Genomic DNA, 20,028 nt, shown 5'->3' with positions numbered 1-20,028 from the left:
CCCTTCTCCTCCGATCTTCAATCTTTCCCAGCATCAGGGTCTTTTCAAATGAGTCAGTTCTTTGCATCAAGTGGCCAAAGTATTAGCTTCAGCATCAGTCCTTCCAATGAATATTCAGGACTGATTTCCTTTAGGATTGACTGGTTGGACCTTCTTGCCATCCAAGGGACTCTCAAGAGTTTCCTCCAATACCACAGTTCAAAAGCACCAATTCTTTGGCGATCAGCTTTCTTTATGGTCCAACTCTCACATCCATAGCTTTGACTAGATGGACCTTTGTCAGCAAAGTAATATTTCTGCTTTTTAATATAATGTCTAGGTTTTTCATAGCTTTTATTCCAAGGAGGAAGCATCTTTTAATTTCATGGCTGCAGTCACCATCTGCAGTGATTTTGGAGCCCAAGAAAATAAAGTCTGTTACTGTTTCCATTGTTTCCCCATCTATTTGCCATGAAGTGACTGGATGCCATGATCTTCATTTTTGGAATGTTGAATTTTAAGCCAGTTTTTTTCACTCTCCTCTTTCACTTTTATTAAGAGGCTCTTTAATTCTTCTTTGCTTTCTGCCATAAGATTGGTGTCATCTGCATATCTGAGGTTATTGATATTTCTCCTAAAGTGGCTTCATGTTTACAAGCGTCTCATGCAAGTGGATCCTCTGGGCATTGTTCTTGGTGAGGCTCAGGGCTAGGGGAGAGAGACAAGTTGTAGCAGGGGAAAGCCAGGCATGGAGACTGCCTAGCACGCTGGTGGCTGCCTCTCTGATGGACCTTTGAGCCTCTTGCTGTGTCTGCAGCAGGCTGTCAGCACCCTAGACTGTGTTCATAAGAGGAGATGGGAAAGGGGAATTCAGAGCCTCCCAGCACAGCCAAAGGCACGGGTCCAGGGGAGTCACTCAGGGCGGAGTGCCCCCAGTGGACGGTTACACTTTGCATCCAAAGCTCCTGTGTCTGAGGTTGGATCAGGAGGGCTCTGCCCCCTCATCAGGACAGGCCAGGGAGGACACTTGTGGGTATGGAGACAGTTAATCCTCTACTGACTAACCCACTTACTCCTTTCCTGTTGCTTAGAGTTTTCCTGACTTTAGAGGGCAGTGATGCCAACTTTGTGCCCGCAAATTTTGACCCCAGCCTGGCTCCCCAAGGCACCTGGATGCTGAACCCAAGATAGCAGACTGTCACGTCCTTTTCCACCTTTGCGTGTCTGTGTGGATGTGGACGTGGGCATGTGTGTGCTCGAGCAGGCGTGAGCACACTCTTCATGGCAGAGCCCAGTCTAAGAGCTCTGCAGGCATCCATAGCAGCTCTCTACGCGGCAAGAATCCTTGCCGGCTCTTAGCTGATAGTACATTCAAAACCTAATTGTTATCTCAGCAGAGTAACTCCATTATTCATCCTGACACCATCCCCCGTTAGCTGTTTGTTGCAGTGATGTTATATTAATGAGGCCTGCAAATAAATGAATGGGAGATCAGAGGGCCGACTTGTTTCTCAGGAAAGCTGGCTGACTTATTTATTTATTTGTTGGGAACTTTGCAGCGAGTCACTCTCGCCCTGGGCAGGTGGCTCTTGTCTTTTCCCACGGAAACTCGCTGTAGCCTTATAGATAAATAGTTCCAAGTATCCACCTTGCCACACAGTTTCACACAAGCATTTACAACTGAGAGAATCTAGGGAAAAGATCTGCTTTAAAATATTAGGGCAAACAGAGAGCGGAGCGGGAGGAATCAAGATCAATGGATCATCTCAAACTTCTAGCGCATCGAGAATTATTTATGCCTGGTTTTGGAGGGCAGTGTTGGCAGTTTTCTACAACTGGTTTTCTTTCCCGGTTACATGTACCTAAGATAATGTTAAACAGAATGTATATTCCCAAACGGGGGGCTAGTGAGGCGTGGGGAGTTACTGAAGTTGACAACTTTATAGGGAAAAGCTACAAAGTGGTTAATGGAGAGACCACTGCAAAACCAGTTCTCCTAGGATCTGGCATCAGTGTGACCTTACCGGACAGCATGGCAGGGGACTTCAGAGGCACACAGGAGTGTCTCCTGGTACCCAAATGGTGTAGGCTCCTGATCATGCGCTGAGGACTCCAGCACCGGGGATTTGTCCCTTGCATCCCAAGCCCGCTTCGCCTTTATTTCACCTCAATCTCCATTCTCACCTGCAGACATGAACTGCCTGGGCCCCAGCCTTTGCGCTTTCCCATCAACTGAGATGCTTGTGAGAGCAACTTTCACTATGACCATCATCCCATTCATAGATGCGACCAGAAACCAATCGAACAGTCCGATAGCTTTAAGGACCACATGCAATTAAAGTAACACCTCCCCTGGATATACAGGAAGTGATCGCCTTACACTTAAAAGTGCCCCCAGATGTTCCACCATTTTTCTCCCCGACTGATAGAAATAAGTGTGGACTTAATTATCTTTAGGAAGACAGGGAAGGGTTATTTTAAGACTTAAAAGAGTAGGCAATGTCTCCAGTTTGTCTGTATTTCCTGACACTGACCAACGGGACTCGGATCCTGGGCTCAGATGTTTTGGGGGTGGGGTGAAGTGGGAAAGTGCACAGCCAGGGAATACTTCTTTATCCCTCTGGCCAAGAGAAGGAGCATCAAAAGGTGGGGCAAGTGCACTCTGGAGTCAAGAAGCACTAGTGAATTTGTCTTGCCACTAACCAGATGTGTGACTTTGGGCAAATTATTTACTCCCCTAAGCACTGTTTCCTTGGCTCTTAAACGGAGATGACAGTCATCTTGCAGGACTGTCATAAGAAGGAGCAGGTATGCGGAATCTAGGGGTTCTGGCACATAGTAGTGTCTTGTTAAAGAAAAGCTATTATTCGTAAGACTCCCGGAACTACGAGTGTGACTCATCTGTTCAGGTCCTTGGCCTGACTGGTGTTCTTGTTAGGTGTGGAGCTCTAGGTCCCTGCTGCAGTCCTCTTTCCTAATAGCAGACAGCTGCAAAGGGTTACAAATTACAAATCTCTGTCTGAAGCCCTTTGGGAGAAGTCGAGCAGCCTGCAGGGCAAGCAGGTTCCAGCCTCTTCCAGGTGGCCAATGTTCAGGGACAGGCTGGCTGCATCGCCTGGCCACCCGACTCAGGACTAATTTATCCACGTGATAACTTCTAACCTTATCATGCCTGAATAAATTCCTTAGAACCACGGCATCTCCTCTTTTTGCTTAGAATATTCCGTTGTGGGCATCTGTGTTGAATTTTATCCCCCACAAATTCACATGTTGAATCTCTAACTCCCATCACCTCAGAATAAGACCTTATTTGGAGATAGGGTCTTTACAGAGATAATCACATTAAAAATGAGGTCATCAGTGTGGGCCCTAATCAAATATGACTGGGATGCTTATTTTAAAAAATTGGAGTCAGACATGCACACAGGGAGTACACCTTGGTGATATGAAGGCTGAGGTCAGGGAGCTGCTTCCACAGGCCAAGGAATGCCAAGTACTGCCCCAAACCACCAGCAACCAAGAGAAAGGCTCGAACATATTCTCCTCGCAGCCCTCACAGCATGAACCAACCCACTGAGAGCCGGATGTCAGCCTTCTGGCCTCCAGAACTGAGAAAGCAAATTTCTGTTTTTTCTTAAGGTCCCCAGCGGAGTCTGATCCCTGCAGCCCTAAGAGACCCACGCGCTCGCTTGGAGTGGAGGCCTCTCTCACAGGTGCTCCGACGCCTCCTGGCCCTTCCCGAAGTTCTCTCCCAAGAACCTCTTCCACTGGCCGTTTCTGCTGAGCGCTGCCCACTCAGTTTCTCTGGGCTTTGCTTTCTCTCTAGGGGACGGCTCCTAACATCCTCTACGGTGATGTCCTGGCAGGTCCCTGAGGCACACGCTGGGGAAGAACAGAAGCGTGCTTTCCAAGCCTCCGCGCGTCATCTCCTGTTCTGGGGCCTGAACAGGTGACACGTGTGCAGACGCCCGGGATGACAGCTGGAGTGGGGACAGCCTGGGATGCCTCCCGCCGGGGACAGCGTCATTATTACACCAAGGGCTGGCTGAAAGGGAGCAGACGGTGAGTCCTGAGGGGGTCCTAACCTGAAGTCGAGGCAAACTGGGAAATTCAATCGGCTGGAAGACGTGTCCTACATGGAGCTGCCACAGGACAGGAGATGGCTCTCTAGGGGAGGGCTTGGTTGCCATGGAGACAGCTGGGTTAGGAGGGGTTAAGGCAGAACACAGCTGTTCATCCAACTAAGCTTCAGCTCACTCCTTTTCCTAAAGTAGAATTCCTTTGAGGTCAGCTCACTGGTTGCCCTGCCCCCGCAAGCAAGACAGCCCCATTCCAGTCCCCACTGGTTTCCAGCAGTGGACATTCTGCTGCTCCCAGGAACCACCGTGGGCCATCAGAGAATCTTCTCTCCTCCCTCAGGAAGGATCTTTGTGGTCAATGGCACCTGTTTACGCGTGGGCACATCCTGAGGGGCTATACATTTTTGAAGATAAGAGACGGTCAGAGACAAGAGGGAGGTATCTAAAAAAGAGCACAGAGCTCATAGAATTCTGATTGTTAAAAAAAGAAAAAAAGAGCTAGGCCAACGTCAAGGAATTAGCCAAGAAAGCTGAGGTAAAGGAAATGAGTTGACTCTTCTTAAAAGTCACTTTTAACAAATCACACGTTCTTGGGAACAGATGCCGCTGAAATGAGGTCGTGCTCTTCTCAGCTCATGGTACAGAGGTTAATTCTCCTGATTACTGGTGATGCTAACTGATCACTTGGTTAAGATACCTTAAGCCCTTAACCACTGTCCACCAGGCTTCTTCACAGTAAAGTGTATACGAAAGTACTCTATACCATTCTTGTTGTAATGACCCCAGGTCGTGTGGGGAGAGAGCCTGAGGCTCTGTTAGTATCCCATTTCTCACCGTTCTTTCATTTGCTAATTTTAGCCTTCTTTGGACATTGCTGCCTGAAACAAAGATTACTGTGAACTTTACTAAGTGGTGATATTTGTTTCCCTAAGTCCTTCTATTTTTAGGACTTGGAATTCTAGTATAAAGAGGAGCTTCCTCTCTCCCACATTGTTTACTTATATCAATAAGGACCACACATTCTTATATTATTTTCTCGCATCGAGTACATTAGGATGATTATTTATTTTCTTGCTCACATTGCCCCAGATTTGGCCACTGGGGCTAAATCAGGTCGGCTAATGCGTGCAAACTAGTTGTTTTACTGTTCCTTGCTAAACATATATATGTCACTTGAATTTAATCGTGAGAAAACCATCAGACAAATCCTGATTGAAAGACATTCTACAAAATAATGGTCGTGAAAGACAAAGACCGGGGATTCGGGCACTGAGGAGTCGTGATGACGAATGCCGCACGTGGTCTGGACTGGAGTCTGGACCAGAAAAAGGACATCAGCGGGACGACTGGGAAATGTGAAGAAGACATGTATATTGGACAGCGTTATTCCATCAGTTAATTTCCTGATTCTGATCATTGTACTGTGGTTATATAAGATGCTAATTTTGGAGAATCTGGGTGAAGGGTATATGAAAGTTCTTTGTACTATTTTTGCACCTTTTTATCAGTCTGCAATTATCTCAAACATGCCAAGTTTAAAAAGTAAAAAATGGCTTTTGTAAGGAGAGGAGGCTTGGTTGGGGGTAGGGGGTGCAGGCTGAACGCGGGTAGAATGTTCCTGCTCCAGCTTCTCCCACCCACGTGTCCTGTCCGGAGTGCCTGCCGTCCCTGGAGTGGCTGGAGACACCGTGTGGGCTTGTCTCTCTCCCCTGATGTTCTTTCTTTGTCCACAGCCTCTACTTGAAAAATACCAATGGGAGAGACCCCACTGCTCAGGGCCTCCACTTCCTGCTGCTGCATTCACTGGGAAAATCAATTACCACCTAATTACCTCAGGGGGTTAATTAGCATCGCATAGCCTGGGTGTCCCAGGGAACGGAGCAGCCTGTCAGTTCCCCGGTCAGTGAGCAGGGGCCTGGGGGCAGAGGTTTCTCCTGAGAAGCCCGCCTTTGGGCGGGGCTGGGGCAGCAGTCAGGGTTGGCAAGGGTGAGAGAGGCTGATGGAAACTGGTCCCCTGTCTGATCCAAGCGCCCCTGGACCGCAGGTGCAGAAGCAGAGAGACGAATCACAGCCACAGCAAGAATTACAGAACGGAGCAAGTTCTCAGGGCAGCCGCTGCTGGAAATCACTAGAATCAGGGAGAAGGCACGGAGCCCTGAGCGGCTCAGGGAGCTAGCCGTCTGGGGGCAGAGGCCGGGGTGCCACCAGCAGTCCCGGCGAGCACTTTGCCGATGAGATGAGGGCACAGGAGAGAGTCAGTAGGCACTGCCAGCGGGCATGGCCAAGAGAAGGACGGGATCATAGAAGCCTGGTCTTTGAAGGGCAGTGTCCACACTCTCACAGCACCTTCCTACAGGGATGGATGAGAACCCGGATGGAGGGACACATGCTCCTCCAGCACCTCGCTGTCCCTGGGATTCACAGACCTGTGTATGCACGGCATCCGGTCTGTACCCACTAGGAAGGCTGGATGTGAGGGATGGGGAAGCCCACTTCTTTTTTACTTTACAATCATACAAAAAAGGATTTTATTTTGGGAGATCGATTCCTAATTTACGGCAGGTTTTACTTCCAGAAATAAAACCCTCAAACAACATAATCTCATTCTCTCTTAAAGGCTGGCACGCTGAGCAAGGAATGTTCTTTTTACTGTCAGGTACCAGGACTCTGCCTTTTGGTGTGCTTTCAGCCACCAAGTCACCCACAGTAACATGCTATAGTCTTTTTTCTTTAATTACCTCTAGTGCAAAAGCAAAAAGCAAATCATATCATTTAAAGTCATGATCTTTACAGTGTGCCTTCCGCTGATCCTTCCAGCCCCATTCAATTAACTTAGCTCTCAGCAACCCTTTGAGGAGTTCTCTTTCTCCAGTTTCTATCAACTTTTGGTTAATCCATGCTTTCTACTGCGCATCTTTGTTCATCTTGCTAACCACACTCTTCGGCTGCCCGGACCTAGACCCTCAGTTGAAGCCCACTTCTTGTTTAATATTACTTGGGCAAATCATAGACACTTTCAAAATGTTCTTACAATTAAATATATCTGAGCTGAAATGTAAGCTCTGCCATTGTGAACTTGGACAATTCCATCACTCAGAGCCTCGTTTTCTTCCTCTGTAAAATGGAGGTGAGAATTTTGGCTTCTCATGGAGTTTATGAGGGCTAAATGAGACAGTGCCAAGCACACCAAACACATATTTGCTCCCTCTTTGAATATCTCATGGTAGGTTAACAATACTCATTTAATCTTGAGGCTTCTTCTTGCTTCTTTTTTTTTTTAACTGATCTGAAGCTGCAAAATGGTCGCAGGGATGTTCCATTAGTTTCCCAATACTCGGTGACACAGGCGAGAGCCAGACTTGGCTTGCTTTGGCCAGTAATGGGAAAATGAGGCAGGAAAAGGGAAAATGCAGCTGCTCAGGGAAGAAGCAGCAGAGGAGCAGCCGCTCCTGCTTTCTTTTTTCTTTTCTTTTTAAAAAATTTTTTGCCAAACTGCATGGCTTGTGGGACCTTAGTTCCCTGGTGGGGGAACTAGAACCCGGTCCATGGCAGTGGAAGCCCGAATATAACCCACTGGACCAGCAGAGAACTCCTGCTCCTGCTTTATTAGACTTCAAATCAGAGCAGCACCTGCCCCGGCTGACACTCCTAGTCATCATAAGGAATGTGTAATTGGTTTCAAAGTGCAGGCGACAGTCGGTGAGTAGGGAGCAGTAAAGAGTGATGGGCTCCCAAGGCAACCACAGTTAGACGCAACTATTCCTCTCCCGGCCATTCAAACCCCAAGCAGCTGCGTATTCATTCACATTATCTCTTCACCTTCCCTTGCAACTGACCATTCAGGAAACATCATGTTTTCCCTCCGCAGGATAATTAGTCACCTATTTCTTTCCATTAAAATGCACAAACGAATTGGGACAGAAAGGAAGCCCGGGGAATGGTACGGTGGCTCATGCAGTGCCTGCCTTCGCTTTCTCCTTCCCTTTTCAACTTTGCAACTCTGAGCTAATTGCAGCCCCTGACATCACATTTCTGCTGAGAAAAGCGGAGCCCGTTTTTTCTGAAATGTTCACCCACCATCCAGCCAATTTCTCGTCCCTACCTGGCAAAGCTGGCCTGGCAGGCAGGCTGGGCTGGCTCTGCCTCCTTGGTACACACATGCACACCGAGGCACACGCATGGCTGTGCATGTGCATGAGGACACACTCTCACATGCTTGTTGCTTATGCCTGGACTCGGGCCATCGGGACACCATGAGAGGCGTTACCTGCCCTCGCATTAACCTCGCTTTACATCAAGCGTTCTTCCATAAAGGCTCAGTTCCCAGCGCCCTGGGGCAGTCAGCTCCCGGCCATCCCGTCCCACTCTGGGAACGTGGGGGGCTTACCTCGGTGATCTGGGGGTTGGAGCACTTGACGTTGTGGCTGGACCAGTCGAGCCAGGGGCTGGAGGAGCTGCCGCAGTGCTGCTGGAGGGTGCATCTGCGCTCGCCGCTGCACCAGCCACACTCAAACTTCCGGTCGGCCTTGAGGCAGAGGCCACAGCTCTCCCGCTGGGCTGCACACTTGTAGAGGTGGACTGCAGAGAGAGGGACGGGGCGGTCACACAGGGAGCTGCAGAGGACTCCTCACTGCTTACCCTCTGCTTGCGAGCGTGATAGAAACCGCCCCGTCCATGGATAACACCGACTGTCATTATCCTTGCAAAGAATAATTGACGGGGAATTAATAATAAATTGAGACTCTTAGCAGTCGTTTAAAGGGCACGACATAAAATATTATTATTTAAGAATTCTGGCTCTAGATTAAATTGGATCAGGGCTTTCCTTGGAGCTTCAGCACTTCCTAGTGATGTAACAAAGAATTTAAATTCTTTGAGTATCTAGTCTGTAACACGGGGATCAGTTAGTCACTTCAGTTCAGTCGCTCAGTTGTGCCTGACTCTTTGAGACCCCATGGACTACAACATACCAGGCCTCCCGATCCATCACCAACTCCCGGAGTTTACTCAAACTCATGTCTGTTGAGTCGATGATGCCATCCAACCACCTCAGCCTCTGTCATCCCCTTCTCCTCCTGCCTTCAATCTTTCCCAGCATCAGGGTCTTTTCAAATAAATCAGTTTCTTGCATCAGGTGGCCAAAGTATTGGAGTTTCAGCTTAAGCATCAGTCCTTCCAATGAATATTCAGGACTGATTTCCTTTAGGATGGACTGGTTGGATCTCCTTGCAGTCCAAGGAACTCCCAAGAGTCTTCTCCAAAGAAGAAGACTAACTGACTAACACCACAGTTCAAAAGCCTCAATTCTTCAGCACTCAGCTTTCTTTATAGTCCAACTCTCACATCCATACATGACCACTGGAAAAACCATAGCCTTGACTACACAGACCTTTGTTGGCAAAGTAATGTCTCTCCTTTTTAATATGCTGTCTATGTTGGTCATAACTTTTCTTCCAAGGAGCAGGCGTCTTTTAATTTCAAGGCTGCAGTCACCATCTGCAGTGATTTTGGAGGCCCCCAAAATAAAGTCTGTCACTGTTTCCACTGTTTCCCCATCTATTTTCCAAGAAGTGATGGGACCAGATGCCACGATCTTTGTTTTCTGAAATGTTGAGTTTTAAGCCAACTTTTTCACTCTCCTCTTTCACTTTCATCCAGAGGCTCTTTAGTTCTTTTCTCTCTGCCTTAAGTGTGGTGTCATCTGAATATCTGAGGTTATGGATATTTCTCCTGGGAATCTTGATTCCAGCTTGTGCTTCATCCAACCCAGCATTTCTCATGATGTACTCTACATATAAGTTAAATAAGCAGGGTGACAATATACAGCCTTGACGTACTCCTTTTCCTATTTGGAACCAGTCTGTTGTTCCATGTCCAGTTCTAACTGTTGCTTTTTGACCTGGATACAGATTTCTCAGGAGGCAGGTGAGGTGGTCTGGAATTCTCTTCTCTTTAAAAATTTTCCACAGTTTGTTGTGATCCACACAATAATCATTGTTTTTCGTGAGGTTTGAGTGAGATGTGGGATATTCAGTGATGAACACAGTGTGTGCAACATAGCCTATGTTCTATACCTGCTTATTATCTTTTCTTTCAACTCAAGCCACATGCTTACACTGATGCCTCTATTCCTGGCACATATGGACTCGTTGAAAGAGGTCAGGACTGATTTCTCCATTTCAGGCAAAAATGAAGCTCAAAGAGAGCTCAAAGAGAGAGGTAGGGACTCTCAGAGTTTAAAGGTCAGTGCCCCAAGCTGGAAAACATTTGCTGCGCTTCTAGAACGCAGGTCCCGAGAGGAGAGGCGCACACAGGGCACCTGGTGGGTCTGAGAGAGATGCCACCTGGGCTTTCAAGAAAGGCCACGTGCCCAGCGGCGTGGGGACAGAGCTAGCTCATAAGGAAGGAGGGTTGACGCAGTCTTGTGGATGGAGAGAACGTCCTGAAAGAGGACAAACTGGCTACTTCTGGAGTCTGCATATGCTTTCGGTTTTGTCTCTTCCTGACGTAGAAGCCCTAGACAGGCCAGTGGCAGAACTGTTTTGTGAGCCCGAGGCTCGGTTGTTGTAAGCTGGTGTTTTGAATTTGGAGTCCCAGGAGGAGTTCTCTAGAAGTAGGATACTGGGAAAGCCCTTTCTCAGTTCTGGTCAAGCACACATGAGCTTGCAGGCCCCTGGGCAGTGTGCGTCTGGAGGCCAGGGACAGGTCCGAAGAGAGGGGCATTTTTTATTCTTTCATGGGTTTATTCTTCCCTTTTATTTTCATCCTTTTCCTCTGCTCTGCCAAGCATTCCTCAATCTCAGCTACAGAGACTACATTGAAACATCCTGATCCTATGGTTTCTTATGATATAGAGCAGGAAATGGGAATCTTAAAATGAATAGGTCCACACTGCATTTATTAACATGCATGAATGGTCCACACCTAATTCCTCATTTGAGCCTCACGATGGCCCCCCACTGCCCAGGTAGAGAACTTGGGACATGCAGAGGAGCAGTAATTAGTGTGAGTTCATCTAGCTATCAGTGAAAGAGGCAGGATTCGAACCCCAGTTTGCGGGATTATGGAATCCTAGTCCTTTGCACCATGACTTTGTCCACTCAACAGAATGCATTAGCTTCCAGGGACAGAGAGGCTTTAGCTTCCAGGGACAGAGAGGCTTTAGCTTCCAGGGACAGAGAGGCTCTGGGTGGGAAGTGAGTGTGAAGACACCCATGCCTTCAAGGAGCTGCTTAAAAGTTGTTGGGTGCCAAAAGGGAGGATTCTGATGCAACAGCTTGGATGTGGCCACTTTTTTTTCTCTAAAACTCCAGGTGCAAAGGCAACCTCCGGGAACTAAGCCCAGATTCTCAGCAGGCGAAATGTCTATCTCCTAGCACTGAGAAAATTTGAAAGGCAACCCACTCCAGTACTCTTGCCTGGAAAATCCCATGGACGGAGGAGCGTGGCAGGCTACAGTCCATGGGGTCGCCAAGAGTCGGACACGACTGAGCGACTTCACTCCATGAGGAGAAACAGAAGAATCCCGCAGCCTGAGCTCTGATTTTGATGGCAGCATCCAGCACAGGGATGGCAGCGTCTGGAGGAGAAGCCGAAGCGCTTGCAGGTCCTCCTGGGGCCTTGGTCCCTCTCTCTGTGCCCCTGGGGTGACCTCAGCCTGAAGGACAGGCTTGTGAAAACCCTAGCTAATTGAAACGCGACATGTGGCTCATGGCCCGGGTCAGGGGACAGGGTTCTGGGGGAGGAAGTTTCACATCTCACAGTGGCCTGAGCCATGGGAGGAAGGACAGTGACTTGGTTGAGCTCCAAAATGTGACTGTCTGGGTTCAAATCCTGGCTCTTATTATTTGACTCTTGGTCCATTTCTTTCTTTTTTCAACTTCATTGAGGTGTAACTGACAAAAAAATTGTATAATAGTTAAAGTGATAATTTGATATACTACAGAGTGAAAAGATTCCTCCCAACTAGTTAATTAATAGATGTTAAGAACACACAAATGTTAAGAACATTTAAGGTCTGCTCTCTTAGCAAACTCCAGCTCCATAACACAGTGATATCAATCATAGTCGCCACACTATAATTAGATTCTTCTTCATCTTAGGGCTGGAAGTTTGTACCCTTTTACCAACTTCTCCCTATTTCTCCAACCCCCCGACCACTTTTCTATTCTGTTTCTGATGAGTTGGGACTTTTCTCCTCCCCACTCAGATTCCACATATAAGTTATCCTACACAGTTTTTGTCTTAAAAACACGGAACACTTCGTGAGCTTGCTTCGCTTTGTACAAGGGTCAGGCTGCTCTCTGCCTCGTTCCAATTTTAGTGTCCAGGTTGCCAAAGCCAGCAGTCTTGGTCCCTCTCTTAGCTTCTTTGGGTCTCAATTCCCTTATTTATCAAATGAAGATAATGCTAGGGCATCCTCCTCAGGGTTACAATGATTAGGGGGGAAAAAAAAATCCTAAATAAATCACTCAGTGAGTGCCTAGCCAGGGTGCTCATCAAACTGGAGTCACTTCAGTCACTCTGGAGAGCTGGAAGGAATGCTGTATGGAGGGCAGCTGTCCTGGCATCCAGGAGGACCTCCACGTGGGTCTGCAGGACCAGAATGAGGCCACCTCATGGAACGCCCCCTCCCGCATCAGCCCACCTCCTTCTCGAGGTTTCCCACAACAGCCGCACCCTGGAGTCAGCAAGCTGGGCCCTCCCACCCACCTCAGGACCGGGGGAGCAGACTGACAAGCCTTCATACAGCGACTAAGGCCAAAGACGGGAACCAGGACGCCATTGGGAATAATATCTCCATTTCTAGGGAAACCCGCAGGATGTTCCTGCCCGTTGTTCTCCTGGTCAGGTTCCACAGTCACTTCAAAGTCTCCAGAAGGCAGAAGAACAGGCGATGAGCCGGCAGCCGCCCGGCGGATGCTCTAGTTGCAATAAAACAGGGTTCCCAACAGCACTCCTTTGATGCGCCAAATGTTGCTTTAGGTGCCTCTGAAGAGTTCCGGGGACAGGGGGAGTGTATCACTCATGGCACCGCGGACGCAGGCTCTGATCCCTCCAGCCCCAGTCTTTCCTGGGGTCGCGAAAAGATCAAAACTCGACCCGGAAGTAGCCGCCTACCTTTCAGGTCCTGAGGATTGTCGATGATGAAATTGCCATTCCACACCACGGCGAAATCCACAGCCAGGTTGCTGATGTCCATGCCGTCATACTGGTACTGCGGGGAGAGGGGCGGGACACACGTTCACGAGGAATTCTATCCTGGGGGTCAGGATGCTGCTGGCATCCCAGGGGGCCAGGAAACAAACCAGGGGCCCGGGTTCCTTCTGGGATGAGAGAGGAGCAGATGGAGAGACGAGAGCCCCAGGCGCCGCTCACATCATCCCTACAGTGCCTCCCTCCGACTGCCAGTCACTGGTGCCAACAGGACCCCGCTCAGATCCTTTTGCTGGCATTCAAAACCTCCTATAATCCAATCCAGGCTTAGTTCTCCAAACTTCACTTCCACTGCTTTCCTCCAGAAACCTCTGGAGCCCCTGTCTCTGAGCAAACTCTCTTAAGCCCCTCACAAGGAAAGCCTCCCCTCTCCTGACAGCCTCCAGCCTCTTGCCTCTTCTAGCCTGGCTCAGACGCACCTTCCCCCAGGGGTCTTCTCTGCCCTCCCTACCAGCCCACCCCGTGCTCCTTGTCCCCTGGTGTTTGGTCTTGAACCCGGCACTTCCTGGGATCTGCACTGCGTTTTTCCCCATGGAAGTCTCTTTAGGAAGTCCACACACCGCTCTGGACACCCCGCAAAGCCCTGACACAGCACGTGCATAACAAACAGCAGTGCCTCAGTGGTCGATCGGCCGGGCCCTGCAGGGGCCCTTTCTTTCCACGTGTGAGCTTTACTTCCGTCAACAGTCCACTAGGGACAGTGCCCAGAGCTTTGCGGGCACACCTCTGAGCAACCCAACCCCTGAAGGCTACCAAGCCACAGTCGGGAGTGGACTTCCTCCGGTGTTGATTCTGCCTGGGACTCTCAGCCTTCAGGCACATCAGAACCCGCCCCTCTGGTGGTCCAGCTCCCTGAGCCTCGGCGGAGACCGCCCCGGGACTCCCTGCCGTGGGGGCTGCCCAGCCTGGCCACGCGGCTCCCAGGGCCCGTCGCCATCCGCCTGCCCCCCTCCCCGGCCCCGGCTTCCCGCCGCCTTCCTCCCTTTGTCGTGCTGCACGGCTTTCTCATCTCCCACCTTCCCCGGGTGCTGGGCGGTCTTCCACCAATTACAAATTCTATCAAGCGCCCGTGACCTGGGAACCTGACAGCTCCCTGATAAGAGGCCCAAGACTTCTCTTTATCGCTCGCAGGCGAATTACCTTCCCTCAGCACCTTTGTCACCAGCACCCCCCCCCCCCATCTCCCAGCTGACCCCCCACGGGCGGAGACAGGGAGCTGGCAGATGAAAAGATCTTCACTGGGCTAGCAGGATAATGAAACACCTCGTGGGGCTCTCTGTCTGGCATTCGGGATCGGTTTAACTCTCGCTGCTCTTGAGGTTCACTGTGTCCTCCTCCTCCTCCCCCCTTCCCCACGGCCTTCCTACCTCCCCCCGTCCCTTCCGCAGCTTTCCTCCCATGTGGTACCCTCCCTGCATCCACTCCCCGAACTGGGGCAGGCTCTGGGGTCACACTGACTGGTGCTGAAAAAGTTTCACCAAAGGCTAAGAGGTACTTTTTCAACTCAGAGGGCGCAAAGCTCTCAACTTAAGCCACGGGGGTCCTTGCGCCCTCCACTCCCTCCAACACCTGCCCTGCTCTTCTGAGGAACCCCAGGTGTCTGTATACGCTCCTCTGTCTCTGCAGACATGGGTTGCTTGTGGACGTGGAAGGTTCTAGAAGCTGGGGGGAGGCCAGGCTGAGGCCCTGGCTCAGGTGTGACAGAAAGGCCGGCTCTGGCCAGCCTGGGCCCCGGTCCTCTTACCGAACTGTTCTGGCACTGGACGCTGGAGCTGTTGAAGCGCAGGGCGGGGACCCGGTGGACAGCCCCCTGGATGTTGAGGACGCATTCATAGCCCCGCTGGCCAGATTGAGGCTGGGGCAGGTTTCGGGCCTTGAGGGTGATTGGCTTCACTTCCCCGACAGGTATCAGGATCTCCTCGGTGGGGACCAGCTGGGGGCAGTCCTGGGGAGCAAGCAGAAGGCCTCCGTCTGGTCTGTCCTGGCTCACACCTCCCTACTCCCCAAGCCCGGGCGGAGGGATAGGCCTTCGATGCCGCGCCAGACCCCCCTGCATCCAGGCGGGCTGCCCCCGAGGACGCTTCTCATTGTGGAGTCAGCAGGGAACGTGAGATCTATCTCTTAGCTCCGGGGCTTTGAGACTGTCATCGCCAGCCCACGAGTCATCCTGAATCTGATGTGCATGTTACCATTGAGGAATTAAATTTTCAAGCCTCGCTGTGGCAGGTTGCGGAATTTTTATCTCCTGAGACACAGGCTAAACGAGACTCCACCTGTGCCTGTCCCCAGCCTGGATGCCCCCACTGCCGGCTGCCTCTCCCCACCGGGTGCCAGCTCCCCACCCACTTGCACCGTCCGTGCCCGAAGCCATCTGTTATCAGCAGCCTCAGCTCCCAGCTCCGACTGAGCAGTCTTTCCAGGAGGTGGATCAAGCCCCCACTGCACCCACCCCCCTGCCTCAGCGGTCAGTGCTCTAAACGCTTGCGCTGGCTTTTTATCTCAGTTCATTACCAGGCCCGGCGTGAAGACCATGTTGCTTTGGAAAACAAAACAGAAAAAAAAGAAAGTCCTGGTGGGCCCGCGCTGCGGGAAGGACCATGAGAGAGGCAGGACGCGGGGAGGAGAGTGATGTCCCCCAGCTCTTCTTCCAGAGGCTGTTTCTCCGCCAGAGGCCAGATGGCCACCTCCCCACAGCTCCAGCCCCCTGCCCACTTTCTCCCTCTCTGGGAGGACATTGCCCAGTGGCCTGGGGCAGTGAGGACATGCAGCCTCCTTCACGTGCAGCTGTGTCCTGTCTCCAAGGATCAGCTGGGGCAAGTCTTGAAGGAGGCGCCTATTTCCTTGTCCTCTTGTGGTCCATGGTGGTGGTGGTGGTTCTTTAGGGACGGTGTAGGGTTGTTCTGTCGCTCTCCTGCAGAAGGTGCTACTGGCATTTAGTGTAGGGGTGGGCGGGGGGAGGATGGTGAACTTCCTCAAGGTGTAGGACAGTGCGGTTCAGTTGCTCAGTCGTGTCCGACTCTTTGCTACCCCATGGACCGCAGCACGCCAGGCCTCCCTGACCATCACCAACTCCCGGAGCTTACTTGAACCCACGTCCATTGAGTCAGTGATGCCATCCAACCATCTCTGCCTCTGTCGTCCCCTTCTCCTCCTGCCTTCAATCTTTCCCAGCATCAGGGTCTTTTCCAATGAGTCAGTTCTTTGCATCAGGTGACCAAAGTATTGGAGTTTCAGCTTCAGCATCAGTCCTTCCAGCAAATATTCAGGACTGATTTCCTTTAAGATGGACTGGTTGGACCTCCTTGCAGTCCAAGGGACTCTCAAGAATCTTCTCCAACACCACATTTCAAAAGCATCAAGGTGTAGGACAGTCTAGAACAATAAATGGTCCTTCTCCAAGGCCCAAGGCATCCCAGGAAAGAAGCTGTTGGTACGGCAAGAATGTTGAACGATGGATGGCCTGTGGTGGCTGGGTGAGGGTAGGGGGCGGGGGACGGGGGCTTCTGGCTCAATGTGGGCTTCAGCAGTGGGCCTCAGAAGGAAGTCCTTCACCATCTGGCCCCCACGTCCCTATTACTCAGATTCCTGTGCATCAAGGTCCAGCCATACCACAGAGGAATTTAAGATTAGACCTGAAGAGTCATCGTCCTCACTCATCAACCTCTGGTTCTTTGAAGATGCTTTTCTCTCTACAGAAACACTCCCCGTCCACCCCTAATCTTCCTCCTGGCCCCTGACTCAGCCCTCTTTAGTTGCTGCTGCTGGTGCTAAGTTGCTTTAGTCATGTCCGACTCTGTGCGACCCCACAGACAGCAGCCCACCAGGCTCCCCCGTCCCTGGGATTCTCCAGGCAAGAACACTGGAGTGGGTTGCCATTTCCTTCTCCAATGCATGAAAGTGAAAAGTCAAAGTGAAGTCACTCAGTCGTGTCCGACTCATAGTGACCCCATGGACTGCAGCCCACCAGGCTCCTCCGTCCATGGGATTTTCCAGGCAAGAGCACCGGAGCCTTCAAACTCAGCTCTGCAGCTCCTTCTTTGTAAAGCAGCCCTTGGCCCTGGCCCTAGCTGGCAGGCCACAGATGCTCCCCACCCCTCCCCTGGGCCCTCCGCCAGCAGCACTGAGCCCTCACAGTTGCAGCTTCCTGTTGACTTGTCCTCCTCACTGGCCTGTGAGCCTTGAAGATTAGGCTGCATCTTACTCACCTCCGTATCCCCAGGCTTCCCCATTCCTGACATGTAGTGGACAACTGCTCATGGCTTGTGGGAAGGTAAGGGGAAATCAAGGAAGTAAAGCAACAGACACAAAACTTCTCAAACTTTCCTTTCGGCTCCAACTTCCCAGATTCTTCACAGATGAGGGTAAATCCCTGTCTTCCGGACATCTAGAGACTTGGGCGGGAGTTTGATTCCCCAAACTGGGATTGATTTGAAATGGTCACTGTTTCTGGAGTCACAGACTTGCTAAATTGGTATGTCCGTATCTATGGAGGAATCCTAAGGATTTATGGAAAGCTGGATCCAGGAGAAGTGTGCCACAGAAACCCGTCTAGGAGGGTCTGGAAGAACCTCTGGGGTCATGGAGCCATCCCTAGGTGACTGCCTGTGAGGGCATGGGCAAGCTTGGTTTCCACAGGAGACAGAATCAGGAGGCAGCCCCAGAACAGATGGGGCCCTGTTTAGAAGCCAGTCACTCAAGCTGCCAACTCATAAACTTGCTCTTTGCTGCACTTTTACTTTCATTCCCCGAGGGCCCTCTTGACAGAGTCTTTCATATATTTATAGCCAAGAAAAAAAAAAAGTGAACACCACTTTAGGAAAACCCAGGCATCCCATAGAAAAGGAGATACTATTTCCTGTTAGTGGCTAAAAATCCTCATTGAGTCTAATAAATCAGAATTTTAATTTAGACTGGAAATAAGGCTATGGTACAGCGAGGGGTGTGTGTGCGTGTGTGTGTGTGTGTGTACCTGTAAGAGAGAGAGGGAGAGAACAGATTTTCAGAATCAGAACTAGTTGATATATTGTAAAGGATGACCCATTGTTTTTCACCTCTAATGAGCTCAGAGAACAAATTCAAATTTCACAAGCAGAGTTTTTAAGACGTACTTTAGGGAGTATGATGTCTTAGGTTAGCGAACAAGATTGTAGAATCCTATCAACCATGAAAAAAATACATGTATGCATGTGTACATGCAAAAATACACACCTACATACCCACATACACCCTCATCTTTCGGGCTGGGTTGTCTGATTCAGCCTGAGAGTTTAAGAATCATAAGTAGACTTTACGAGTACTTTTATGCATTTTTAAAAGAGATTCTAAAATTTTATTTAAAAATAATTCCTGTGGTCTGCTGTTTCAGACTCTCTGGGACTGAGCTGAAGGGTGATGGTTAGGGGCTTCCAAATGCCTAAAAAGGGTTCTGAGATTGCCCCTGGAGAAAAGAATCTCAGGATTTGCTTTTTTTTTTTTTTTCGCTATTTCTCTTGGGCCAGACAGAATCGCATCCTTCCTTGCATTCTCTAGGGCAAAGAAAAGAAGTGGCTGGTGCCCAGGTGTCCTCTCTTCTCCTAGGAAACAGGGGATACACAGACTCCTTGGGTTATAAGCTGGTTCTGCTGGCTGTCTGGAGGCGGCAGTGGGTCTTGGGTGGGAAAGGCGGTGGTGCGGGTGGAAGGTACAGGAGAGCTGGCAGCCCGGAACAGCGCCACGCTGTCGGAACACCAGTTCCTCTGGGGTTTGTGACAGGTGATGCTGCGCTGCGCTGCCTTAGTCGCTTGGTCAGGTCTGGCTCTTTGGGACCCCATGGACTGTAGCCCGCCAGGCTCCTCTGCCCACGGGGATTCTCCAGGCAAGAATACAGGAGTGAGTTGCCATGCTGTCCTCCAGGGAATCTTCCTGACCCAGGAATGGGTCTCCCGCATGGCGGGTGGATTCTTTACCGTTTGAGCCACCAGCGAAGCCCAAGCTGCAGTGGGTAGCCTCTCTCTTCTCCAGGGGAGTCTCTCTGACCCAGGAATTGAATCGGGGTCTCCTGCATTACAGGTGGATTCTTTACCAGCTGAGCTACCAGGGAAGCGCAAGCTACAGTGGGTAGCCTCTCTCTTCTCCAGGGTAGTCTTTCTGACCCAGGAATTGAATCGGGGTCTCCTGCATTGCAGGTGGATTCTTTACTAGCTGAGCCACCAGGGAAGCCCATGGAAGGTGATAGGTTTCATCAAATATAAAAGGCCATTTCCAACGTGTTTGCTCCTGGGAGCACACACACACACCTGCATATAGACACATGCTGCGCCCTTCATGCAGAGCGTGAGGACTGCTGTGAACGCTGCTGAAAGACATTGCTCCTGCAGACCCCCGGTCTCCTGAGTGACCTCTGTAGTTCATTCTGCTCCTCCCTCTGCCTCTAGGTCAGTGGGCAGCAGGATCCCGCTCCTTAGCAGCAAGCTGAGTTTCTATCAAGATGAGCAGATGCCCTGTTTGGGGACATCCTGGGGGAGGGGTGGGCTGAGGAGGACGAGACGTGAGGGGGGAGGGCAGGACGCTGGCCCTGCAGCCTGATGGACAAGCCTCCAGGCCACATGGTCCACCCTGTTCTGTACTTCACCAGCTCTCAGCACGGGGGACCCTTCCTTCAGCCCTTGGAAACGACGGCTCCCACGTGCAAATGACATTATCTTCACCCATTGGACTTCAAAGAGAGAGCAGCCCGCATCCGGGTAAGCTAATCGGATTTATGTGGTTCTATCTT

At 50.6% G+C, this 20,028-nt stretch overlaps 1 protein-coding gene across 1 annotated transcript in view; it reads right to left on the bottom strand.

Annotated features, from left to right (window-relative positions):
- Positions 1-20,028, bottom strand: part of PLXNA2 (plexin A2) — a 229,112-nt gene that overhangs the window by 47,584 nt on the left and 161,500 nt on the right. The window contains exons 10-12 of the mRNA XM_068986380.1: positions 15,019-15,219; positions 13,179-13,275; positions 8,446-8,636 (exon numbers count right to left, since the gene is read on the bottom strand). Of these exons, the coding sequence (XP_068842481.1) occupies positions 8,446-8,636; positions 13,179-13,275; positions 15,019-15,219 (489 nt within the window). The remainder of the gene's footprint in view (positions 1-8,445; positions 8,637-13,178; positions 13,276-15,018; positions 15,220-20,028) is intronic.

Source organism: Capricornis sumatraensis, chromosome 14, assembly GCF_032405125.1.
Source record: "Capricornis sumatraensis isolate serow.1 chromosome 14, serow.2, whole genome shotgun sequence".
Lineage (NCBI taxonomy): Eukaryota > Metazoa > Chordata > Mammalia > Artiodactyla > Bovidae > Capricornis > Capricornis sumatraensis.
The sequence above is the reverse complement of the archived record's forward strand: the minus strand, read 5'-3'. Positions and strand labels throughout refer to the sequence as shown.